At 41.9% G+C, this 27,874-nt stretch overlaps 1 protein-coding gene across 1 annotated transcript in view; it reads right to left on the bottom strand.

Moving 5' to 3' along the window:
* ENTREP1 (endosomal transmembrane epsin interactor 1) overlaps positions 1-27,874 on the bottom strand; it is a gene marked incomplete at both ends in the record, with an annotated part of 59,925 nt that overhangs the window by 17,556 nt on the left and 14,495 nt on the right. Inside the window, one exon of the mRNA XM_082843120.1 lies at positions 5,173-5,283. Within this exon, the coding sequence (XP_082699246.1) occupies positions 5,173-5,283 (111 nt within the window). The remainder of the gene's footprint in view (positions 1-5,172; positions 5,284-27,874) is intronic.

Consider the following 27,874-nt stretch of genomic DNA (forward strand, 5'->3'; position numbering starts at 1 on the left):
TCATATCCTTACATCAGGCTAAATTCATAAGGTAAATATTACTCCCAATGGGCTTCCTCCTTGAAAATCTCCTGCTGAGAACTTCCTGTTTTAATACTAACAGCATTATTTAGTATAACAAAGAAGCACCTAACAGAGATGATTCATTCTTCTCATGTCTCCATTCTGTTCAAGTACACAAGGCCCTCTCTCACCAAGCAGGAACCAAGCTCACGTTTTTCAACGCAACACAGTGCAATTTCCATTTCTTACATTGTATAAGCCTCAAGATCTTACCTGAGGACTTCACCTCCCCTAGGTAAGACTAGGTGTCATCTTACAAAGTACTCCCTTCCCACATGAGTCCATTCTTAATCCAAGGCATTATTTTAAGACAGAAACCAATCCTGTGTGGGCTGCACATACAGAAACCTCAGCTCTCTGGAAACTTTGGATGGCAAGATTTTCCAGGTAAGTGATAATTAATCCCTTTAAACAAAGGATCTTATCTGAAAGTTAATCACTATGCAAACAATAATGAATATCTATCACTGTGCCCAGCTGATATAGGAAAGCCCTGAGGCTTAGTGCAAAATGATTCTAGGCAACCGTGCCTTTTGTGTTCCTCATTCTTCCTGTTTCTGACCCTTCACCTGCCTTAACCCCATCTGCCCAATATTTCTGAAAACTTATTCTAACTTCTCTTCAATATCTTTAACCATCTGCAAACAACCCTGTCGAATCTCCCCATTCTTAAATGAAAAACATCCCTCTTTCATACTTGATACTATTACCTGAAGCTGTCAGATCCTCTCCTTCCTCCCGTCATCAATCACTATCATGGCTCTCTATCCTAGCTGCACATTAGAATCTTCTGGGAAGATTTCCCCAAAATGACGATGCCATCTTTAGCAACTAGGGGACTGCAAATTAAAGTAACGATGAGATCTTGACTTAGCCCCATCAGACTGGCAAAAAATTAGAGGGTAACACTTGTTGTAGGTAGAGGGTTACCAGTAAAAATGTAAGTTAAAGCTCTTTAATAAAGGAACTGTCCATATATTTTAAATTAAATATACTTATTTCCAACCACTTCGGAAAACCGTTGAGCAGTTTCTTTTAAAGTTAGACATACGTTTACCACATGACCCAGCAATTCCATACTTATGTATTTACTCAAGAGAAATGCAAACAGGCCCCCAAAAAACATTATACAAAAATGTTCACAACAGCTTTGTTCATAACACCCCTAAACTGGAAACAACCCAAATGCCCATCAACAGGAGAACTGATAAAACAAACTGTGCTATTTTTATACAATGAAATATTGCCCTGATTAAGAAAAGAGAGTGAGAAGGGAAGAGCAAACAACTGATATGACCCAAAAACATGGATGAATCTCAAAAACATCATGCTGAGCTAAATAAGTCAGACACAAAAAGGTACATGACTCCACCTGCATGAAGTTCAAGAACAGACGAAACTAATCTATGGTGAAAGAAACTGGAACAGTGGTTGCCTATGAGAGAGTTGAGACTGCCTGAAAGAAGACAGCAAATAACTTTCTAAAGTGATAAAAATGCTCTAGATTTTGTCTGGGGTGTATACATGAGTGCATTTGTCATGATGAATGTATACTTTGGTCAAAACTTAATGAACTGCACACTTGAGATCTGGTCATTTCGCTATAGATTTTATCTCAGTTTTTTAAAAAATGGATAGAATCATCAAATGGTTGAATGTGCTATAAAAAAAAAAAATGAGATAAACAGAAGAACAATCCTTGTCCTGGGAGCCTACTCCGCTTAGGTCACAGCCCCGATGGAGATCTGCAGAGTAGTATTCATAGCAGCACTGCTTCTATCTGTCAAAACCCAAACCACAACGGACAACAAGAAAATAGAGAACTGACTTGTTCAAAGGAAAAAAGGGTGTTAGAGCTGTACCTAATATATCTTTAAGTGAGAAAAACAATATGCAGGGAAGTGGATACAAAAGCTCCCATTTCTGAAGAATAAGTAGTGAACAACCCCACCCCATACACATCTACATAAGGTTACATGAGCATGAAACATGAAAGGAAATCCCCCAGCTTGTTACCGTGGATTCAGGGTGACTGGGGTAGATGGTGAGGCAAAGAGGGAAGGAGAGAATCCCTTCCTCAGAAAGACTCCACTTGCCAAATACGTTCCCTAATGAAAAACAATTACAATATGGTCCTGTTGATGAAAAATTAGGTGTGTTTTTATCCATAAAGATAGTGCAAAAAACCTGTCAAATGGTTAACTATGATGTCCCCAAACAGTGAGATTTCAAATGATTTTTAAGTTCCATCCTACACTTTTATGGCTTGTCCAATTATATAATTAGAAACAATCCCAGAGTTGGTTTTGTGGTGGGAAAATTTTTTAATTAAAAATACACTTTAAAACTTAAAAAAATACTGATGCTAAGACCCCCACTCCAGGGCAGTTGAGAATCTCTGAGTATGGGGCCCAAGTCTGGGTATTCTTTAAAAAGTTCCCCTAGGTGATTCTAACAGGGAGTCAGGGTAGAGAAGCACAGAATTTCTCAGAAAAGTCAACCATATAGACCCTTATGCCTTGTAGTTTGGCTTCTGTTTGTTCCAGAGCCAACAGTGATCTAACCACTCAGGCTAACTAACTACTAACTAACCACTGCCCTTGGAATCCTCTCCTCTCCTGGCTTCGACCCACTCCCTTTATTTATTTATTGTTCAAGGCCCATCTCAAATACCTACGTTCCAGGTATCCTTTTCCCGTCTTCCCAAGAGTAGAAGTCCTTCTTCTTTTGCACCCCCAGAGCACCGTGTCTCACTCTGATGGCTGATCACAGACTCCTTTGCTTTGCAGTTGGGCATTTATTCATTCCCTCCACAAACACTGATCAAGCACCTGCCATGGTTATCCCACTCCTCTTGCTACGTGATAAACGTCTAGGTCAGAAACGATGTCTGACTTTTCTTTCTACTCTCTGCAGTGTCTAGCATGGGGTCTTGCATATAATAGATGCTACTCTTTTATCGAACTGTCTTTTAAAATATTATGACTTTTCACTTCTAGCCTGTCTGTTCTCTTTGCCCCTTCCAATTTTCTGTGTAATTAGTAACAGGAAGAACAAGCCTTGTTTAAAATTTATTTTCTGGGAACTCTATGTATGTAGAGAAGTCTGTGGGAGGTGCTGTTGAAAACTCCCAAGAAAATACAGAGCCAGACACTGTTCTTAGGAAGATTCCAGACCAGGAGAAGAGAGAAGAAAGGTATATGAATACCTTTAGTCCAAAAAAGGAAAGAGAAATGCTTCAGAGATGTACAGATAGGAATTCTGGAAGATTACCTTCCCTGGGGATCAGGGACTATTTCCTTAAGAAGATCATTGTTGAATGAGGCTTTAAAAGGCTGCCACCATTTGGATGAACAGGGATGTAAGGGACAGGGAATGGTCGGGGGAGAGACAGCATTGTCAGAAACAGGAAAGTAGGGCAGGAGCTTGGGTAATGACATGCGGGCTCGGGCTCCATTACAGGGAGTGTGAGTTGCTGCAGCAGGAGAGCAGGATGAGGGCAAATGATACAGGGCCTTAAAAACCAGAAAACACTGTGAGCCTGTGCTTCCAAAACTTACACTTATTAAGTGAGGGAATGGCAAAAATCAAACAAATTTGTGAAGGGCTGTTAAGGAAGAGCAATAGGTTTTTAGTGAGTCCAGGAGGAGCTTTCCTATCTGGGAAGGCCATGAGTTTCACTGCAAGGACCTGGTCACAGTGTTTTGAGAAATGTGGCAGCCTTCTTCACTTGCATCCTGCTGGTTTTGAAAGGGCGAGATTGCCATGGAACCAAGTTCCAAATAGATGAGGTTTACTACAACCTGTAAAGAGTCCACTTCTTTTGCTTTGTGCCACAGGGAGATATTTGTTACAGAAAAGTCCTCTTAAAAAGTTCAGAGATGGCCAACAATTCCACCTTCCAGGTACATATTCCAGAGAACTGACCCATTTCCGTGGCAGCATTGTTCACAATAGCCAAAAGGTGGAAAGAACCCAAGTGCCCTCTGATGGATGAAGGGTAAACAAAATGTGTCCTCTATATACAGTGGAATAGTATCCAGCTTTAAAAAGGAAGGAAATTCTGATACCTACTACAACATGCGTACATATCGAGCATGTTATGCTAAGTGAAATAAGCAATTACTAAAAGACAAATACTGTATGATTCCACTTATATCTGGTAACAAGAGCAGTCAAATCCACAGCGTCAGAAAGAGTGGTTGTTGGGCTTCCCTGGTGGCGCAGTGGTTGAGGGTCTGCCTGCCGATACGGGGGACACGGGTTCGTGCCCCGGTCTGGGAAGATCCCACATGCCGCGGAGCGGCTGGGCCCGTGAGCCATGGCCGCTGGGCCTGCGCGTCCGGAGCCTGTGCTCCGCAACGGGAGAGGCCCGAGTACCGCAAAAAAAAAAAAACAAAATAAACAAGAAAGAATGGTTGCCGGAGGCCAGCAAGAGGAGGGGATGGAAGAGTTCTAGAGATCGGTTGCATAACAATGCGAATGTACTTAACACTACTGAATGGTTAAGATGCTAAATTTTTTGCTACGGCCATTTTACTATAACAATTAAAAAACAGGAAAATAGAAATTGACAAAGTACAGGTCCATAACCTCTTGTCCACAATTCTGAAATCCAAGCAGCTCTGGAAACCAAAAATTCTGGATTACATTCTGTTGTCCAGACTCCACTGGGATGCTACAGAATAAACAGTAGATGCGTCACATCTACCTTCTAAAAATTGGAAAAACTCTGAATGCTGAAACACACCTGGCCTCCAAAGGTTTCAGATAAAGGACTGCTGACCTAAATTCTGATAATATCCATTTTTCCTCTTTAGATGAGAGCGGATAGATATTGATTGTGGACAACTGATCCATCTAGTCACTAACTAATGATGCATGTGGTTCTCCTGGCTGGTCCCTGCTTTGGAAAAAAAAATTGACAACCTGAGTAAAATACTTAGCAGGAAGCTCTTTGTTTTGTTTTCCTGCTTCCTTTGACCAACTTCAGGTTTCATTTTAAGATGCTGCCTGGTCCTGGGTGTTGCCAGCCACACACTGGCACCCGGGAAAGCCGGGCAGGCCAGGGTCGGCCCAGGCGCACAGTGATGATTCAGAACTGCTTACCAGATCACATCTGGGCACGCTGGACACGAACTGGGCCCCTTGGCAGCCTAGGATAAATCCGGCTAAATTCAGAAGGACACACACCACAGAGAGCAGCACAAAAAGGTTCACCTGAAACAGCAAGAAAAGAGGCAGTTAGAAAAAAGACCGTGGCTAAATTCAGAGATAGTTTTGTCTGAGTAAAAAAAAAAAACTCATATTCTTTCCCTAGAGGAAACATTAAAAAAAAGTCAGAACAATGTTTTTAATGTACAAACTTTTTTTTCTCATTTTTTAGAATGTTTTAAATTGTGCTGAGGAATGTCCCTGACCCTCAAGTCTTCTCAGTTTCCAGTCCCTATTTTTCTTGCTCTTTGCAAATGAGGGAGTTCTGTTAGCTGTACACTACCTTAAGCCATGGCTATTTCTTCCTTGAGTCATTGTTATTTTTTTCTGACTTTTACAGGATCATGGTAACTAGATAAATGGAGAATTCTAGAATATAAGTGGAACCCAGGAAAATCAAGGAGCTCAGAGCCATTACCAGCCAGAAATCACAGTATGTGTGAAAATAAAGATGAGTCTTTTTTCAGTTCCAAACAGTGTTGGTACTAAAGAAAAGGTGTGCAGTGATCTTCCATGTACTTGTATCCAAAGTTAAATATTACAAATACTACCCTAAATGATTAAGAATTGACAGAAATCAACCAAGAAGCCAGTGTTTACTTAGCGCGAATTAGAGACTACAAAGGCTTTTCAACCTGAGATCTCTGATTATTGTCAAAATCAAACCTTAATGGAAATATAAAAGATTGGAGCTAATGATTATCAGTGTTAGAACCAAGCAACATTTCAGGTAGCTGATATGTCAGAATTGGCTGGCAAATGAGTTCACACGTGAACTCTACTACAGAAAGCTCATCCTTTATTGCTGGTATTCCAAGAAGCTTGAAAGTATCTCCCCAGACCCAGGTTATGAGTCAATATTTAGTATCACATGATGCCACTTTTCTTAAGAGGAATTCTTCCTTCCTCTCCAAGAGGAGCTTATGAATTATAAATACCGAGTGACTCCAGGAATCCAGACCCTTGCTGGACTTGACTCTTTCCTGACCAATGAACAAGGCGACTCGTTTTTCACTGAGGAATCCGGCTTCTGCTTCTCTCCTTTTTTGTTAATTTGTAAAAGGACTGTGTGCCCTGTCATCAAATCTTGAGGAAAAAGCTGGAAGCGGCTACTGTGTTACTGTTTCCCAGGCTAGATTCTTCCAGGTCTGTAGTACTTGACTTGCACTATGCCCCCTTGTAAGAGCCCCCTCTTGCACTGCCAAAGCTTTTCGGAAAATGAGAATGCATAATTGGCAAAAGACGGGACATGGTCTTCTAACATGGGCTTCTTTTATGCCCTGGCAGTTGCTATGCAAAGAGACCTAATACATCTGGAATCTTCACACCCAGCAACACAATAATTGTTACTATGGGTAAGTCTTGAACTTGCCTTTAGAAATTTTTTTTTAATGAAATATCAGATGCCTTAAAAAGAAAACATGGTTATAATCCTTATTCCTACCAGCCCACCACTAATCTTCATAACTGAAACTTAGCAGCATCAGATATGGAGTGGGTGGGAGTTCATAACCCAACACTGGACCCCAAATCTCTCCATTAAAATCTTAAATCCAGCTCATCAAAAGACACCATTAAGAAATCAATACAGGATTTCCCTGGTGGTGCAGTGGTTAAGAGTCCACCTGCCAATGCAGGGGACACAGGTTCGAGCCCTGGTCCAGGAAGATCCCACATGCCGCGGCGCAACTAAGCTGTGCGCCTCAACTACTGAGCCTGTGCTCTAGAGCCCACTTGCCACGACTACTGAAGCCCACGCGCTTAGAGCCTGTGCTCCGCAACAAGAGAAGCCACCACAATGAGAAGCCCGCGTGCTGCAACGAAGAGTAGCCCCTGCTTGCTGCAACTAGAGAAAGCCCACGCACAGCAGTGAAGACCCAACACAGCCAAAAATAAAATAAATATACAAATAAATAAATATATATATGAGCTTTTTTTAAAAAAAAAGCGTAGTTGCATGTTTTGGGGAGGAGGCGTGGAGTGAGGGGCTGACTGGGAAGAGATAAGGGAATTTTCTGGAGTGATAAAAATGTTCTATATCTTGTTTTGGATATTGGCTACATGGGTGTATCCAACTGCTAAAACTTAGCTAACTGAACACTTATGATCTGGGATTTATATAAATTATATTTAATATGTATTTTTTAAATAAGGAAGAAAATCCTGAGTACAGCTGCCAAGACAGGAGTGTGAGATCATATAGTGAATACGATCTACTTCTAAAATGTCAGAACAACAAAAACAAGACGAGAGAAGGCCCCAGGGATTCACTGCCTGGTGGGCTTGGCTTCCCTCCTACACTGGAGGGGCTGCTAATGAGAAGTTAAAGCCACATCACCAGAATGCCGCCCTGCGAACCCCAGAATGAGGACATGGGCCAAGGCACACGGCTGTGTACAAAATAGCCGTGCACTGTTCCCCAACTTTATCCCTAAATTTGGCTTTTTTATTACTATTATTAACACTCTGGCCAAACATTGGCCAAATGGTCATCTAATTACAGTAAGTCCCCTACATACAAATGAGCTCCGTTCAGAGAGCGTGTTGGTAAGTCCAATTTGTTCATAAGTCCAGCAGAGTTAGCCTAGGTACCCAACTAACACAATCGGCTATATAGTACTGTACTGTAATAGGTTTATAATACTTTTCACACAAACAATACATAAAAAACCAACCAACACAAAAAATAAAGAAAACATTTTTAATCTTACAGTACAGTACCTTGAAAAGTACAGTACAACAGCGGCATACAGGGGCTGGCATCAAGTGAACAGGCAAGAAGAGTTACTGACTGGAGGAGGGAGAGGAGGTGGGAGACGGTAGAGCTGAAGGATCGTCAGCAACAGGAGACGGAGGACAAGCTGCCATTTCACTCATGCCTGAATGCATGTTCGCATCTTTGAAAGTTCTCAACTTGAAGGTTCGTAGGTAGGGGACTTACCGTACTCTAGGGGACTTACCGTACTCTAGTGTAGACCACTGTGGTATATATCAGACATGGCAGATATTAGGATACCAAGCATATCTCTTTCAGACGTTGGATCAGGCTCAACCGTACAAAATATTGGAGTTATAAGGGATTCAGGATATACAGGGACCTTCAGAATGGACCCCTCTGGCTTTCACCTAGTTATAATGGTATAACATCCAGGACTCAAATATCCATCCGAACCATCACCAGATGGCATCCCCTTAAACAGAAGACAGTGAAAAATCAGCTACTAGTGAAGAACATCATAGTCACAAAGCCCACAGAGCTATACCTGGAAAAGGGAAGAATTTCTTATATTTTCTTCTATTGTCATCATTCTTGCCTTTAAAAAAATCATTGCAGGTGATTTGAGTTTCTCTTTGTGAAAGACACCAGAATTTGGGATCAGGCCTTCCCCTTGCTTGCTGTGATATCTTAGACAACCTCCACAAGACTCACTTTTCTCATCTGTTAAGAAGGTCTATTGTCCTACTGGGAGAAAATATTTGCAAATGATGCAACTGACAAGGGCTTAATTTCCAAAATAAACAAATAGCTCATACAACTCAACAACAACGACAAAATAACCCAGTTGAAAAATGGGCAGAAGACCTAAATTGACATTTCTTCAAAGAACACATACAGATGGCCAACATATGCATGAAAAGATGCTCAACATTGCTAATTATTAGAGAAATGCAAATCAAAACTACAATGAGGTACCACCTCACACCGGTCAGAATGGCCATCATCAAAAAGTCTACAAACAATAAATGCTAGAGAGGGTGTGGAGAAAAGGGAATCCTCCTACATTGTCAGTGGGAATGTAAATTGGTGCAGCCACTATGGAAAACAGCATGGAGGTTCTTCAAAAAACTAAAAACAGAGTTGCCATATGATCCAGCAATGCCACTCCTGGGCATATTCTGGACAAAACTATAAATCGAAAAGATACACGCATCCCTATGTTCATAGCATCACTATTTACAATAGCCAAGACATGGAAGCAATCTAAATGTCCATGGACAGATGAGTAGATAAAGAAGATGTGGTACATATATACAATGGAACATTACTCAGCCATAAAGAAGAATGAAATAGTGCCATTTGCAGCAACATGGATGGACCTAGAGATTACCATAAGTCAGAAAGAGAAAGACAAATACCATATGATATCACTTATCTGTAGAATCTAAAATATGACACAGGGCTTCCCTGGTGGCTCAGTGGTTAAGAATCCGCCTGCCAATGCAGGGGGCACAGGTTTGAGCCCTGGTCCAGGAAGATCCCACATGCCACGGAGCAACTAAACCGACGCACCACAAGTACTGAGCCTGCAGTCTAGAGCCCATGAGCCATGAGTACTGAGCCCACGTGGCACAATTACTGAAGCCTGCACGCCTATAGCCCGTGCTCCGCAACAAGAGAAGCCACCGCAATGAGAAGCCCGCGCACCGCAATGAAGAGTAGTCCCCACTCCCTGCAACTAGAGAAAGCCTGCAGCAGCAACGAAGACCCAACGCAGTCAAAGATAAATAAATAAATTTATTTAAAAAAATAAAATAAAGTGAAATAAAATATGACACAAATGAACTTACCTACGAAACAGAAACAGACTCACAGATATAGAGAACAGAACTGTGGTTTCCCGGGGGAGCGAGGGGGAGGGAGAGATAGATTGGGAATTTGGGATTAGCAGACATAAACTCAATATTATACATAGAATGGATAAACAACAAGGCCCTACTGTATAGCACAGGGAACTATATTCAATATCGTATCATAAACCATAATGGAAAAGAATATGAAAAAGAATGTGTATATATGTATAACTGAATCATTTTGCTGTACAGCAGAAATTAACACAACATTGTAAATCAATTATACTTCAACAAAATAGGTTAAAAAAAAAAAGGTCTATCATCCTAGGTACCTCCCAAGATTAATGAGAGACTCACACAAAATGATGTATATGAAAATCTTCTGTATCTCGCAAAATGCTAGGCAACCAGTTTTACTATTACTAATAATAGGCATTTCCTCTTTAGGGGAGCACCTTTTTATTATAAAATGAATTTCATTCCATCTAATACCAGCACCTTGTATCTTACACTTGTGATGCACCTGAATTTGTGGCAGCTGGGAAGGATATATACAAACTGTAAGAACGATCTGTAGGTATATTGTTTCCAAAACTTCTCCATAATTCTTTCTGCGACCTGCTTTAGGAACTCACTCCACCACGCTGACCATTGTCACGTGTACGGGGTGTCTCCTGTTGGCCCCTCTAGATCTTCTCTCTACTCTTCACTCCATCCCCTCCTCCCATGGAGACTGACCCGCAGACCGTATCACTGGGGCTCCTTTGCCCTCTGGTGTCTGGTTTGGTTCAGCCAATGGGGAGGCCTGGCAGAAGATCCAAGGGAGGGAGGAGAGTGAGGCTGGGGTGTTCTTCTCCTGGTTCCCTCTCTGCAGCCTCAGGATGGCTGTGTTCCTCATGAAAAGCCACAGGTCGGGCTTCCCTGGTGGCGCAGTGGTTGAGAGTCCGCCTGCCGATGCGGGGGACGCGGGTTCGTGCCCCGGTCCGGGAGGATCCCACATGCCAGGGAGCGGTTGGGCCCGTGAGCCATGGTCGCTGAGCCTGCGCATACCGGAGCCTGTGCTTCACAACGGGAGAGGCCACAACAGTGAGAGGCCCGTGTACCGCAAAAAAAAAAAAAAAAAAGAAAAGCCACAGGTCCTCTCAAGGTCTCAGGGGGTCCCTCTGTACATGATCCCGACTTCCGGTTTCTGACCACCGTTCTCCCGTCAGGACTAGGGATGGTAACAACTTCACTGTCCCCTACACCCTACACAGACCTTTGTGAACAGGCCCGTAATTAACTGCTTGTCAAGTTATAGTTTTATTGTCATCTGTGTTTTACCAAGACCTTGACTAACAACAACTTCTCTATAAAATTTTTCCTTACATTTAACCTAATTGTTTTCAGCTGTTTAAGCCTAGCTCCTATTGTTCTCACTTCAAATTCAAAATTACTTGTTCAATGAAGTGAACCCCGTGGGTTACAGTCCCTGAATTCTACTGAAGCCAATTCATCACTGGGTTTTACCATCAAGAAAAAGAAAAGCCCAGAGCTGATGGAGAAATGTCTTCCTAGAACTTGTACTTTAGACATGAAAGACAGTGGGACTCAGAAAGCAGAGAGCTTGCCTCACTGCATCCTGTGGCTTTTTAGGGTAAAATGCAAAATCCAGGATCCAAAGAGCTGGTCCTCTCACAAGGACAGGCAACATGAGTTAAGCCTTTTATGTTTTTGGTTTTATTGTTACTAACTTGAATCATGAGTATCTTCTGATACTTATATACCAGGTAGCTTGACACAAAAGGTATGTTTTTCAATTGAGTATTTGGAATTCACCTTGACACTGATCCCTTGCAACTGTGCCCCGAGTTCATTCCAGGTCTCAATTAAGTGACCCAATAAAAGAATGTCTGGGGAACCTGAAGCTATCCAAGAAGAAGCATCACCTTCAGTTTGCCCATTCCTACCTGCTAAGAAAGTTCCTCATAATCTCCATCACATAACATCATTAAATAATTATGCCTATCACAGCTTGGTATTGATGAGTGTCTTTTTTGATACAAGATTTCATTCTCTAAATAGACTGACCTTTCCCTGCTGCTTAAGGACTTCCACTTTGCTTTTTACTTCCCTACTGCTCCAAGCTCAAGATGCATCTGAAAAGTCAACTATGTATGTTTAAATAAATAAACAGTTCCAGTAACTGCGTGAAGGTAGAGTAGCTTAAAAATGAATGAGTTTAGTGAACTTAAGCATTTAGTTCTACTAATTCCTGAAAACCCATTAAAACAGCAATAAAGGAAATCTTTTAAATGCAGAAATCCATAAGGACAGAGAGAACAGAAAAACGGCTGTAAAATTTTAGAAGTTAGAAAACCAGTGGGCAAGCATAAATTGACTCAGTGGTCCTGAGAAAACTCAATCTCCTACAATAGCAATGAGGAAAGCCAAAACAGCAGCATTTATTCCTCAGAATCTCCAAATGTTCAGAAATGGGTGGCAGCAGATACCTCTGGATATGAAAGTGAGGCTAGAAAAGGACTGATTGTGAGTCTCAGAAACAATTAGAAAATGGCACAACCACTATGGGAAACTACTGGCAGTTTCTAATAAAGCTAAATATCTACCACCCTATGACTCAGCAATTCATTTTTAGGTATATACATTAGTGTATATGCCTAGAAAAACACATGTACAAGAATGTTCAGAGCAACTGGTTCATCATAGCCAAAAGCTAGAAACAATCCAAACGTCTAAGGATAGGAGAACAGATGAACAAATTGCAGTCCACTCATAAATGAAATAAAACCCACTGCTATGGTTTGAATGTTTGTGTCCCCCAAAATTCGTAAATTGAAATCCTAATCCCAGAGCGATGGTATTAGGAGCTGGGGCCTTGGGGAGGTAATTAGGTCACAAGGGCAGAGTCCATGGGCAAGCATAAATTGACTCAGTGGTCCTGAGAAAACTGAATCCTACAATAGCAATGAGGAAAGGCAAAACAACAGAATTTATTCCTCATGAATGGGATTAGTGAACTTGTGTGTGTGTATTTTTTTCTATTTAAATATCAAAAGCTCGCCAAATTCTTTCCTTTAGAAACTTCTCAAAAACTTTTAATTCAAAAAATACTGCTACTGCCCAGAATCCTTTGCTTTCACACTTTCTTTCTTCTTTTAATTTCCCAAGAAAATATCACTGCTACCTATTTAGTCACTATGCCTTTTTTCCCCCACAGGCACTCTTTTGATACTGCTCAAAAATAAATGAAAAACAGAACACGCTTTTCTCCAGTGGGGCACATAAACAAGGTGGTCTTAAATATTACTGAATGAATGAATCAATCAATCAATCAATCAACAAATGAAAGAAAATTGATTCTTATTATAAACACTATATGGAGGCATCATGCATCCTTACTAATATTCTGCAACATATACAGACAGGCCCTGAAAGGCAAACACCAGATTAACTATCACTGCTTGCATGAAAATAGCTACTGCTCTTGGTGGGAACTCACCCCTTCCTGGGGCTGGAAGATGGGACTTCTGTCCCAAACCTTTGTAGGAAGGAGTTGGGGTGGTGGGTGACTGGGTGGAAGAACAAAGCACCCAGTCCTTAGAATTCAGGTTACATTTTCCCATTGAAACAAGAACATTCTGTGATCTGGCTGGGAATGTGACCAACATTCTAACATTTATGTTCTCAGAGACAAGAAGTCCAAGCTCCAAACCACTGATCAGTCACCGGTTAGTAAGACGAATGTCATAGGACCCATGACAATGAACATAACCACTTATTTGACTCTTAACATTTACAATTTTAATTCAGTTTGGAGAAGCACGTTAATACAAAGGTGTAGAATCATGAGCAAAGTTATCTGAATACAACACCAATGACACCAGGAAAACAAATCCAAGACAAGACACCAAACTAAAACCTTTCTGCACTAGTTTAGCAAAATGAATCTTCTGATAGACCGCTCAGCACCACGGCAACCAACAAAACATAGTAAATCACAGCGACTCACAAAGCCCAGCCTCCTGCTGCTCTAAAGCTGTTTCAGGAGCTCACACATGCGCTGACTCGGTTTGCCAGGGCGCCTTTAATCCTCAGATCCCAAGAGAACCTGCTCCTGGGCTTCACTCCCTTGACATCTTTTAAACTTCTTCCAGAAGCTTGGCAGATATATTACCAATGTCCAGACTGGTTCTCCCTGCCAACAAGCCAAACACAGGCCCGTGGCTGTGAACAGAACCAGCTGTCTCTCTTTCCTCTCAGAGATGTTTAAGTGTCAGATTTACTCATGTTATGGCTAGCCCAGATTTTCTTTTTATAAAATATTTCAAGTGTAATAACACTTATTTTGAATTCCTTTTTCAACAGTAGTGAAGGGCTTCTTCCTCTCCCCACCAGAGTGAGACACAAATTTTCACCAGTTTGGGACAGAGCTTCGAGGTGAGCTAAAAGCACTTATAACTGAGAGGTGCAAATTCCTGAGGAAAATATACAAATCTCAGGGTATTTTCAAGGCTTCAGCTTGTGAGAGGAACTTCTGCTTTACCTGGGGTCCTCCCCTGCCCTGTTCTCTTGCAGATCCCTCACCCCCAGGGCTGCCTTTCAGCACATTGCACCCCTCATTTCTCAGGAAAGTGACTCTTCTCATGACCCAAGCAATCAGGAGTAGCAGAGAAGGGGGCGACCTCGTAATCTGTCTGGCTCCATAATTCCCTGGTACAACTTAGGCAGCTCTGCCACTCTAAATTAATATATTCTCATCAGGAATGTGGCAGAGGACCAGGAGGAAAATATCCTAATGAGAGCCTCAAGAGAAATAATCAGAGGATGACACGACACAGGGGATGTACTCTTCGAACAAGGTGAGAGGGTCAGGAACGTGGTCTGCTCTGCCCCTGGGGAATAAGGTGGCAGAAGTATATTTGGATTTGAAGATAAGAAAGGCAGCAGAAAGTTTTAAGGAAAATTGCAGATCTATGATTCTTAAGAGTTCACCTTCCTTCTAAGTTATTCTTCTCTTTCATCTGTGCATCTCTACTCTTCGTTCTTTCCCTGCTTCTAGCCCCTTCTCCAGTGCTCTTAGCTTCTCAAGGTTCAGCAAATTAGAGGGTCAGTTCTTAACGACTTCCCACAATGAAGATCGAGGCTCTTGAGAAACTTTCCAGAGCCAACAGTCCTCAAAGACAGCTGCCGTCAAGTCCTTCCCTCTGTACTTTATAGGCTGTTCCTCACGTCAAGAGGTGAAGACTAATACATACAATGGAATATTATCCAGCCTTAAAAAGGAAGTACTGACACATGCTACAGCACGAATGAACCTTGAAAACAGTATGCTAAGTGAAATAAGCCAGATACAAAAGGACACATATTGTATGACTGCAATTCTATGTACAGTCATCAAATTCATAGAGACAGAAAGTGAATGGTAATTACCAGGGGAGAATGGGGAGTTACGGTTGAATGGGTGCAGAGTTGCTGTTGGGGAGGATGAAAAAGTTCTGGAAATGGATAGTAGTGATGGTGGCACAGTGCTGTGAATGTACTTAATGTCACTGAACTGTATACTTTTAAATGTTAAAATTGTAAAATTAAAAACATGGGGCTTCCCTGGTGGCGCAGTGGTTGAGAGTCCACCTGCCGATGCGGGGGACGTGGGTTCGTGCCCTGGTCCGGGAGGATCCCACATGCCACGGAGCGGCTGGGCCCATGAGCCATGGCCGCTGAGCCTGCGCGTCTGGAGCCTGTGCTCCGCAGCGGGAGAGGTCACAACAGTGAGAGGCCCGCGTACCGCAAAAAAAAAAAAAAAAATTTAAAATATGTACATTTTACTCACAAAAGAAAAAAAAAAAGAGGAAAAGAGGTAGAGTCCAATTTCCAATTCCCCTCCCCTTGATTCTAAGGTGGTCTTGGGAACTTGTCTGACCAAGAGAATGCAGCAGGAATGACATTCTGGTACATCCAGGCTAGATGGTAAGATGACGCCTGGGCCACCTGGGCCTCTTGGAACACTCATTACAGACAGTCCCTCTCAGAACCCAGTCTCCATGCTGGGTGGCTGTTACAGGAGGAGGTCACATGTCCATGCTCTAGTTAACAGCCCTTGCTGGGCTCCCAGCCATGTCTTTTATATATATGTACTGAAATATTGAAGGAGGAAATGTGAAGGCTGGGATTTATGTGAAAACAACACAGTGGTAAGGGAGAAGAGAAATGGATGGTTAGGGGTGTAGAGGAGACAATCTTGAACATGTGTAGCTGGGCAATGAGTACAAGGTGGGGGGTTGCTGTGTTTCTCTCATATTAAGAGTATATTTGAAATTTCCCATATCAAAGGAAGAAAAGGAGGAGGTGGGAAGGAGATGAGGGGGGAGAAGATAAAGAAACCAACTGGACTCATCTCTTCACAAAGTCAATTCCTGGAAAAAGAAAAAAAAGGGGGGCAGGAAGAGTATTCTAGAATACAGAAGACTAAAGAGACAGAATAGTCAAATAAAATGACTGAACCTTGACTGGGTCCTGGATTTTGAAGAACAGAACAGGGTCACATAGGAGTATTCACTTTTGAATGATCCGTCAAGCTGTACACATATACATACACAAATATGCACAAATCATACTTCAGTTGAAAAGCTTTTTGATGAATAAAAAATTATATAACATTTTGGAATAATTGGGAAAGTTTAAATATGGGCTGAATATTAGATGACATTAGGAAATTACAAATAATTTTCTTACTTATGATAATGTTATTACGGTGAGGTAGAAGAATGTCTTATTTTTAGGAGATGCCTCCTAGAGCATACAGGGGTGAAGTACCATGAAGTCTGAAACTTTGAAACACTTCAATGTAAAGTATTTATATATAAACATAGCAAGTAAGGCAAAACATTAAAAGCTATTGAATCCAAGTGGAAGGTATATGAGAATTCATTATTTACTCAACTTTTCTGTAAGTTTGAGAATTTTCATAAGAAAACATTAAAAAAATATTAAAGAGGCTTTTGCAGGTGCAAAAGAAACAAGAAGCAGAAGCATGTGCCCACCAGCTATTACTAATGAACTTCTTTATAAAAGAGCTGAGTAATGTGCCTGGGGATACAGGGGTCCTGGTGGAATAGTCCCTCCAAGTCAAGTCTTCTTTTTGGTATAACAGAGTCATCTACTTCTCTCAAGCACACCTTAAAATAAAGCCTATCCATCACAAAGGCCCGCTCAGCTGCACAGAGCTCCCAGCAACCCTCCCACCCCTTCACAGACAAGCTTGCTGTGGAAACAGACCCACAAAAACAAGGGTAGTGACTAAGAATATGGACTCTACATAGAAACCACCTGAAATTGCAACCCAATTCTGTCACTTATAGCTGTGTGACCTTGGGCAGATTACTTAACCTCTCTGTGCCTTGGTTTCCTCAGAATGAGGATACTAATAACATCTTATAGGATTAGTGGGTTAATACACGCATCTTACTTATGTGTTTACTATTATTACTATTCTTCTTATTATTACAAATTATTACAAACATTAAAAATATTACCAACCTAGTTCTTCAGTCACAACTAGAATTTATGAATAATCAAGGAACAACAGACATTCAAAAATCTAACAGCACCAAACAAGAAGGACCAAGATGTCAACCAGAACTACTGACCCCCATGGAGAAAACACTGATTACTCAGAGAATAGAAAAGAAAAAGACAAAGAAATAAAAAGTATAAGACTTTGAAAAGTTAAGAAACAAAGATGATCAATTCAAGAGGTCCAACATCTGACTATTAGATGTTCTAGAAAAACAGAGCAGAGCAAATGGAGGGAAGGAAAGAATCGAAGAAACAGCAAAGAAAATTGCTTGGTGTTGAAGAAAGACAAATGTCTTCAAATTTTAAAAAACTCAAATATTCAATGGTAAAAATAGTCAAAAAGTATGAAGGAAAAAAGACCCACACCTAAATATACCTTCATGTAATTTCAGAAGACTGTCAGAAAAATTATCTGAAACTTGCAAATGGGCAAAAGAGATTACTGGGTATTCCATTTACTTATTTAGTTATTTGATCAGCTATTTTATAACTCTGTAGAGGCAGAGTTTAAGTTGCAGATTTTTTTTTCAGTAAAGATGGAAATAAATTCTGTCCAATGGAACAGAAAACCTCAAAAGTTACTGTTTATGGCTCTGCTGGACATCAACCAGTTTTGTATCTATCCCAGCAATCTTCTCCTAACATCACCTATCAATACTTAGCTCCTCAAATGTGCTTTGAACCAGTTTTCCCTCATTACTGACACGTTCGTTTTATATTTGCCTAAGAGTCATGATTTTATCTTTTTGAAAATTAAACTTTATCAATACGAAGATAAAGATCCTAAAAGCTTCCAGATAGAAAGAAAGGGGCTGCCCACTAAGGAACGAGAATCAGGTCAGCATCGGTGACAGAAGTCATCAAGCACTGCCTTCAAATTTTGGAAGGAAAATCATTTTGAACCCCAAATTCTATACGTAGCCAAACTATCATTCAAGTGGGAGGGCAAAACAAAGACACATGAAGACATTCAAACCCTTAGAGAGCTCGTTTCCCTTACATTCTTCATGAAAACTTTTACTTGAGAATATTCTCTGGCAAAATGAAAAAGGAATTCAAGAAAAAAGAATGCATGAGGCTTGAGAGCTAAGAAACAGTGGCTCTAATCCAAGAGTACCAAGAAAAGAAATATTTAGATGACATCTGTACAGGAGACCTAGAAAACAATTAAGTCCAAACTGGAATAGGAAGTTAATAGTCTTAGAAATGTCCAAAGGAGAAAGTGAAACAACTAGCAAAAAGTATGATTAAGAAGCTAGATAAGTAAAACTCACACTTAGAGCCAGCTGATTTTCAACAAGGGTTCCAAGATAATTCAATGAGGAAAAAACAGGCTCTTCAACAAGTGGTGCTGGGACAACTGGATATCCACCTGCAAAAGAATGAACTCGGACCACTGACACACCGTATGCAAAAATTGACTCAAAATAGACCCAAGTATAAGCTAAAACAATCAAACTCCTAGAAGAAAATATAGGAGTAAATCTCCATGACCTTAGATTAGACCAGCCTTCTTAGATATGACAGTACAGCAACAAAAGAACTTCATGAAAATGAAGAACTTTTGTGCTTCAAACGACGCCATAGAAGAAGTTGAAGGAGAACCCACAGAATGAGAGAAAATATCTGCACATCATATATCTGATAAGGGACTTGAAAAGGGAAATTGGGTAATTTTGTTAGTTGTGATAATGTTACTATGGTGAGGTATGGTGAGGCAAAGGATCTGAATAGACATTTCTCCAAAGAAGACATGCAAATGACCAGTAAACACATGAAAATTCTCAACATCCAATCAAAAACACAATGAGATACCACTTCACACCCATAAAGATGGCTATAATTAAAAATACAATAATAAGTATTGGCAAAGATTCAGAGAAATTGGAACCCGCATACACTGCTGATGGGAATGTAAAATGACACAGTTGCTTTGGGAAACTGTTCTTCAAAATGTTAAACGTGGAGTTACTATATGACTCAGCAATTCCACCCCAAGGCATATAGCCAAGAGAAATGAAAACATGTCCACAAAAAAAACTAATGTTCACAGCACCATTATTCATAGTAGACAGAAAGTGGGAATGTCTATCAACTGATAAATAGATAAACTGTGGTATATCCATCAATGGAATAGTATTCAACAATAAAAAGGGGGAAAAGTACTGATACATGCCACAATATGATGAACCTTAAAAATATTGTGCTAAAAAAAAATGCTAAGTGAAAGAAGCCAGTTACAAAGGATCACATATTATATGATTCTGTTTGTTTGAAATACCCAGAATACACAAATTTATAGAGACAGACAGTGCATTAGTGGTTTCCTAGGGTGGGAATGTTGAGAGGAAATGAGGAGTGACTTCTAACAGTTACAGGGTTTCTTTTTGGGGTGATGTGAAAATGTTCTACAATTGATGGTGGTGATGTTTGTGCATATCTGTGAACATGCCATTGAACTGTACAGTTTAAATGTGTGAATGTTGTGATATGCCAATTACATCTCCATAAAGCTGTTTAAAAATACAAGAAGGGCTTCCCTGGTGGCTCAGTGGTTGAGAGTCCTCCTGCTGATGCAGGGGACACGGGTTCGTGCCCCGGTCCGGGAAGATCCCACATGCCGCGGAGCGGCTGGGCCCGTGAGCCATGGCCGCTGAGCCTGCGCGTCTGGAGCCTGTGCTCCGCAACGGGAGAGGCCACAACAGTGAGAGGCCCGCGTACCGCAAAAAAAAAAAAAAAAAAAAGAAGAAGCTACATGATCTCTGAGATTAGGTACCTTTTTTGCCAACAAGAAAAAGAAGAGTCATTTAGAAACTCTAAGAAAAACGTCACTGTATATATCAGTCATGGTCCAAAGCTGAAGCAAACTAAAATATGACATGATGCTGAGCAAATGATAGAGAATAAAAAAGAATAATAGATTTGACTTGGCTGCTTGAAACTGTTCTCTCTCCAGATCCAATCATTCTTCCTGGTGCTACAGAAAATAATGCAGCTGATCCTCTGAACAAGCAGGACTCATGGGCATCAACAGAAAACCACTTTGCTTCCACCCTCACCCCAGCGATGCTGTTCACGCCCACTTTGTAGGGCTAGCTCTTCCTGAACCCTTAGATGAAATCTGAGGCTGGGCCCATGACTCCTCTGGTCAACATCAGATATAAAAAGTCCTCCAGTAACTTCAAGTCACAAAAAGTCCCATTTTGGTATTTAAAATGTCCAGACCTATGTCCCAGTCAAAACTTGAAACTGCATTTAAATTTCACCTTCTTTCCTTCTCATCAGGCTTCTTCTTGTAGGGAGCAAACACGTCTGCAGTGGGAAAGGCAGTGAAAAGACATAATCTCCTCTACTTCCTTGTTTTTTGTGTCCACTTCTCATGAGCCTGCTGGCCACAGCCCTGCCACTCTGGAGAGGAGGGAGCAAGGGGGAGGCCAGGCCAAGTGCGCAAACAAGGTAGGGGGCAGGAAGAGTTCCCTTGATTGTTCACAACCGGCCTTGGCAAGTGTTTACAGGAGACTCTCCTGAATGAGGCTTCCATTGGCTCCTCTGAGATACCCATTCTTGAACTTGCAGTTCCCTTAATGTGGGCATCTGTCAGGGCAGGCCCGGCCTCTCTCTGCTCTGGTCCCCTCACTCCTCTAAGGGGCTCCCTGGGGCAGGATATAAGCTCATCCCAGGCCTACTCTCTCTCACAGAGCCCACCCGTCTGGTCAGCTGGAAGTACACTTCTTGGGCTTGGTCTGTGAAAGTACAATTATTTCCCAACTGCAGCCGTTAACTCTCAGGTCACAAGGACTCCAGCCAGCCCTTTAAATTCCCCAGGCAGGAGTCTGACACCAGTCCAGTCAACCACTGTGAGACCTGTCTCAGGTTCTCCAGTGCTTATCTTTAAGCACCGCTCCCCTCCCCCATGCAGAGGTGGAACTTAAAATGCCACAGCAATTCAGTAACTTTCTCCAAACATTTGTCTCTTTAACCCCTAATCCTTTTATAGGCTGGGGGATGGAGATCAGCTAAGGGCTGCAAAGCTGGTTTCACCCAGAAGCTTTACAAGTCCTGCTTAGATAGTCTAACACACACTGGAACGTGGGAGTTGTTGGCATGGGGTGTATTTTGGCTTCAGGTGAATCTGGAAAGCAAGAATCCAATTCTAACCTCCTATTTCAATCACATTCATATAATGAAAATACTATAAATGCTATTATCGGTTTTCACTCTTTTAGAAACAATTTACAGACAAAAATCTGAATGGTATGACATAGTTTAAGAGTAAAATGTTAATGTTAAATCACTGACCATATAAAGGAAATGTTACCATCAACAGGAGGTAAAAGGGGGAAAGAAGCAGAGCTAACTGCTAATGTCTTCATCTTATAAAAGAGAGAATCAAAAGATACTGTCCAAAGTTAATAAATTAAGAAACAGAACTTTATAATATTATTTAAAATTATAAAGCCATCAATAGGAGAAATAAAGATTATTTTCAAATAAAAATAACTTCAATAGGAGAGAATGTGTCACCCATGCCTCCCTTTTAGTGAGATGGAGACAACTGCCAGGGGCACTAAAAGCAGAGAGAAATTAAAATGGTTAATTTGGGGGAGTGTGGTCAGGTTTGGATGCTGGGAAAAATGCACAGAGGTCTGATTATTACTTTCAATAAGAATAAGAAGGCTAATGAGCTCCCCCCCCCTTTTTTTTTTTTTTTTGGATTCGTGGCCTCTCACTGTTGTGGCCTCTCCCATTGCGGAGCACAGGCTCCGGACGCGCAGGCTCAGCGGCCATGGCTCACGGGCCCAGCCGCTCCGCAGCATGTGGGATCTTCCCAGACCGGGGCACGAACCTGCGTCCCCTGCATCTGCAGGCAGACTCTCAACCACTGCGCCACCAGGGAAGTCCAAGCTCCCCCTTTTTTAAATAAAAAAGATTCTTTTCCTCTCAAAAGGCACTTAGTAAATTATAAAATGTCACAGTGTCACAGTGGTATGTTTGAAATATATATCTATGGTATCTATGTATGTGTGTGTATATATCATATATACACATATGTTTGATACATATACTGTGTCATGTATGTATATCATATATAAATAAATATATCTTATAGATATAGAAATAAATAGGGAAAAGTCTCAGAGAGGTGATTTATTTATTATGCCCTAAACTATACATCTAATTATGGGACCCCAATCAGATCCAGGTCTGACTCAAATCTACACTCCATCAACATGCAGAATACCTGCTAATACACAATGTCCGTTTATAAATTATTCTTTTCTGTTCACTAAAGAGCTCTACAAGGCAACCCTTTGTATCCTCGTTGAGAAGTGACAGCTAGTCAGACCCAATTCCACCACCACCACCCCCGACAACTGCCCCCACCAGCTCATCTACCTAACACTTTCCACCCAAGTCAAGCACAAACCATCAATCAATCTAACTTGAGCACCCACTGCATTTCTTGTTCTTCAACTGAGTTACCATAAATGAGCAAATGTTTAAAATGAATCTATTTTTGAACTGGTTTTTTAAAAATTCTTGTAAAAGTAACATTGGCAGAAGAAAAAAAAAAATCATGGTCCCACAGCAGTCGGAGTTCCCGATTATGTTATGAACAACAGAAATCAACTCAGACTAAATAAGCAGGCTATCGGGTAGTTCACAGAATCCACAGGAACCAGGCTCACAAGTCTGGGAAGGAGCCCAGGGAAGCTGGGTGCTGGGACCTCTACCAAGGTCATGCCACAGGAAAGCCAGGTCACTGGATGCCTGCCTTGGACACAGGTTGCCTCTTTTGCCGAATGAATTCTAAACTGCCCCGGCTATTCTGCATCAAGGGCTCCAGCTTCCAAGTCCTGGGCGGGAGCTTCAGTGGGGAGGAGGTCAGGGCTCACACCCTGGCTGCCGGCATGCAGGAGTGTAAGCATCTAGCCTCAGAAGCTTCCAGCCAGAGACAGGATCCTGCCTCTCATCAGGACACACAAGGGCAGATAAACAAACCCCAGAGGAAGAGAGTTCAGATATGTAGGTACCGACAGCCAGAACCCAAACAAAACAGGGAAACTAAAACATCCTCCACTTCACACAACACATGTCCTCTCCAGACATAAAGTGGAAAGTCAGTCTCCTTCCTTCCCATTCCCACTGCACTCAACAGAGGTGCCTACTGTGAACAGTTTCTTGTATGTCTTTTCAAGAATTTTTCATGTAACTACAAACACACGTATGATCCCCCCGATGTTTTTAAAAAACACAAGGGGTACCATACACATTATTCTGCAACTTTTCACACGACATCTATTTTAAGATGCTCCCTGATTCAAAATGGTCTCCTCTCTTGCCCCAAATCATTCACAGTCCATGTAGTTGTCTCAGAGGCATATTCAGAAATTGATCACTATGGCCTGTTGGGCTCAGAATGCAGGATGGTTAGAAGGCCCTTCGGCAACCCAGATGCACACATACTACAGTATGTCTGAAATACACCTCCAAAAACTTCAGCACAGACAGTGTGATATCATGTACATATTGACTGGTCCAAGCTACACCCTCAGGACGATTAAGAATTCAAATTCCAGGATACTCAGCATTTATGAAAAAAGCCATACTCCAGAAGCTGCTGCTTTTATCTTTATCTCCCAACAACATCCAAGCAGCTTTGCTAAATTAGCAGAGTGACAATGGAAATAAGTTGTCCGACTGATGAAATTATTTGTTTGCTTAATTAGCATAATGGATGTTAAGAATGGGTCCTCCGGGGCTTCCCTGGTGGCGCAGTGGTTGAGAATCTGCCTTCTAATGCAGGGGACACGGGTTCGAGCCCTGGTCTGGGAAGATCCCACATGCCGCGGAGCAACTAGGCCCGTGAGCCACAACTACTGAGCCTGTGCGTCTGGAGCCTGTGCTCTGCAACAAGAGAGGCCACGACAGTGAGAGGCCCGCGCCATGATGAAGAGTGGCCCTTGCTTGCCACAACTAGAGAAAGCCCTTGCACAGAAATGAAGACCCAACACAGCCAAAAATTTTAAAAAATAAATTAATTTTAAAAAGGCTCAACATTAAAAAAAAAAAAAAAGAATGGGTCCTCCAATCCAAAAAAAACATGGTTCTGACGAACCTAGGGGCAGGACAAGAATAAAGAAGCAGACGTAGAGAATAGACCTGAGGACACAAGGAGGGGGAAGGGTAAGCTGGGACGAAGTGAGAGAGTGGCATGGACATATATACACTACCAAATGTAAAATAGTTAGCTAGTGGGAAGCAGCCGCACAGCACAGGGAGATCAGGTCGGTGCTTTGTGACCACCTAGAGGGGTGGGATAGGGAGGGTGGGAGGGAGACGCAAGAGGGAGGGGATATGGGGATATATGTATACATACAGCTGATTCACTTTGTTATACAGTAGAAACTAACGCAACATTGTAAAGCAATTATACTCCAATAACGATGTTAAAAAAAAAAAAAAGAATGGGTCCTCCATGAAATTGACGATGAGAACTAACACCAACATAATTTCAGTCCCTGTGCTAATTCTGGGACTGGCCATACTCTTCTGACCCTGTAATAAACAATACTGAGAACAAGCAAAGATAACCCACCTGTAAGTATTTTCTGACTATCTGGTGAGACTAGTTCCTCAATCTCTTTTGACAAAGTGTCTGGACATTTCATGACCCTCCCTTTGAGGCACAATAAGATGGAAAGAACCTGTATCCCCAAATGGAGTGGGACCATCTTACCAGCCTAGCCTACTTGAACTGTTAGCTGAGGGTAAGATTGTGAACCAACTAAAATAGTTATCAAAACTAACAACTTACTCCTCAAATTTGCTTCAAGGCCCTCCCCTCCATTTGCCCACCAATCCAAAGCTACTATCTCATAGGTTCTGCCCAAGTCCAGTCAATTGCCTATCTTGCAAGACTCACCTTAAAATCACTCAGCCGGGGTCCTAAAACTCTATAAATATCCTCTCTTAGACTCACTCCTTCTGAGAACTACGGGTAAGGTGTTCTCCCTTACTTCAGCAGGTCCAATAAACTTAGCTTTGCTTGAGCAACGAGATTTCAGGGAATCAACAGTGGCATTCACGACAAGGGGATGCAACAAATACTACAGGTAAAAAAACCCCTCATTTTATACCTGCAGAAATCAAGAGATTTCCCTGAGATCATCCAATAATTAGTGGTAACGTGTCAGCATTAAAATGCAGGTTTCTTGAACTCTCAAACCAGGGAGCTCATTCCAAATGACTGACAACCATGAAATATTCCTGAAAGAACCAGGCTGCACAAGCCAGAGCTTCAGAGTTCCTTTTATAAATGTACAGATTCCTAAACTGTGTCTAGGTATTCTGCTCCCTCCTGTTCTTTCACCATCAGGAATGAAAGGGCCACCATCTGTCCCACGGCATAACCCACCTGTAAGTATTTTCTGACTATCTGGTGAGACTAGTTCCTCAATCTCTTTTGACAAAGTGTCTGGACATTTCATGACCCTCCCTTTGAGGCACAATAAGATGGAAAGAACCTGTATCCCCAAATGGTGTGGGACCATCTTACCAGCCTAGCCTACTTGAACTGTTAGCTGAGGGGTAATAAGATATTCGTGTATCATACTGAGGCCATTTTTTAGTCTCTTTGGGGAATGAGGGAGGCTTTACCCTAAATACTATAATCTTGAAGTTAGAAGAGAAACTGATGGATCATTTTCTAAAAACAGCCAATTCATCTACCTCTTCTGTTCTTAGTCTAGGGTTCAAATCAACAGGACCCGCAGTTGAGAATAAACCACATATGTGACACAAGAACGTCACCAGGGAAGAACCTTCATTCTTTGTGCTAAAGGATAAAGCTGTCTTTTATCAGCTTGAAGGTCATATTCATCCCCTCTGTTCCAAACTGACAAGAAAAATAAAAATAACTATAGCTCAAATTACCACTTCATAAGCAACCAAAACTGTAGGCAGAATGCCTGGCTGGGCTTTCACAGTGGCAATTCTTACCAAATGTACCACCAAAGGAACACATCTTGTTACTGAGGCTGTTGCCCCAGAATCAGACCCCTGCCCCTCCCTCAAATAGAAACCAGTTAGTCTTAATCTAAGCTTCAGGAGGAAGCTGCAAAGAAAAAAAAAAAAGAACTGGTTAGAACCAAATAGGCCCAAGATGACGGAATATTTGACTTCTAGTAGATCTTCTCACTGCTGTGGCCTCTCCGGTTGCGGGCTCTGGACGCGCAGGCTCAGCGGCCATGGCTCACGGACCCAGCCGCTCCGCGGCACGTGGGACCCTCCCAGACCGGGGCACGAACCCGCATCCCCTGCATCGGCAGATGGACTCTCAACCAACTGCGCCACCTGGGAAGCCCGACTTCTGGTAGATCTTGAGCCTCATTATACGTTCTTTGTAATACATTAGCAGGTTATGACACACCCACCAGCACCATGACAGTTGACGATTGCCATGACAACTGGAAAAGCCCACATAAGGACTGAAAAGGAGAGCTGCATCAGTTCCAGGTCCAAACCACACTCTGATTCTCGAATAACTCATGAGTGTTCTTCCCACTCTTTCTAATTCCCTCCCTCCTTTTACCTTGACCCTCCTATATATTTGGTGTCTCTCCCCCAAATTGGGTTGAGAAGTGGATTTGAGAACTAGGTTCCCTCTTCTCCATCCTTTGGCCATAGAATAAAGCTTGTGCTGTTCCAGGGTGGGAGGGAGGCTCAAGACGGAGGGAATATGGGGATATATGTATACATATAGCTGATTCACTTTGTGATACAGCAGAAACTAACACAACATTGTAAAGCAATTATACTCTAATAAGGATGTGAAAAAAAATAAAACAAAAACATCTTTATAGTTAAAAAAAAAAAAAAAGAAAAGCTTGTGCTGTTCCAGTCTCAGCATCAGTTTTGTTCCTGGCTGTGCAAATCCAATAGGAGAAAGAACGTTCCTGGCAGAGACAGGGGGTCTCCACCCTGGTTAGGACACCAGCCCGGGTCCAGTCCACCAATTCAGTAACTATCTTATCAAGACAATTCTGTTTTCCAACTGAGGTGCCTAAGTAAGGCAATCTTTGAGGTCATTCCCAGCACTGAGGCTGTGATTTCTAAACAAGTCTAAAACATTTCATTAGAATGAAAACTAAATGATATCTAGAAAATATAAGGAACATTCTTTTAAAATGGAGAATGTTTGGGCTCCCCTGGTGGCGCAGTGGTTGAGAGTCCGCCTGCCGATGCAGGGGACGCGGGTTCGTGCCCCGGTCCGGGAAGACCCCACATGCCGTGGAGAGGCTGGGCCCGTGAGCCATGGCCGCTGAGCCTGCGCGTCCAGAGCCTGTGCTCTGCAATGGGAGAGGCCACAACAGTGAGAGGCCTGCGTACCGCAAAAAAAAAGGAAAATGTTTGCTCTTGATGGAAAATACACAAGTATTCTTGA

Source organism: Leucopleurus acutus, assembly GCF_964270905.1.
Source record: "Leucopleurus acutus genome assembly, chromosome: 7".
Lineage (NCBI taxonomy): Eukaryota > Metazoa > Chordata > Mammalia > Artiodactyla > Delphinidae > Leucopleurus > Leucopleurus acutus.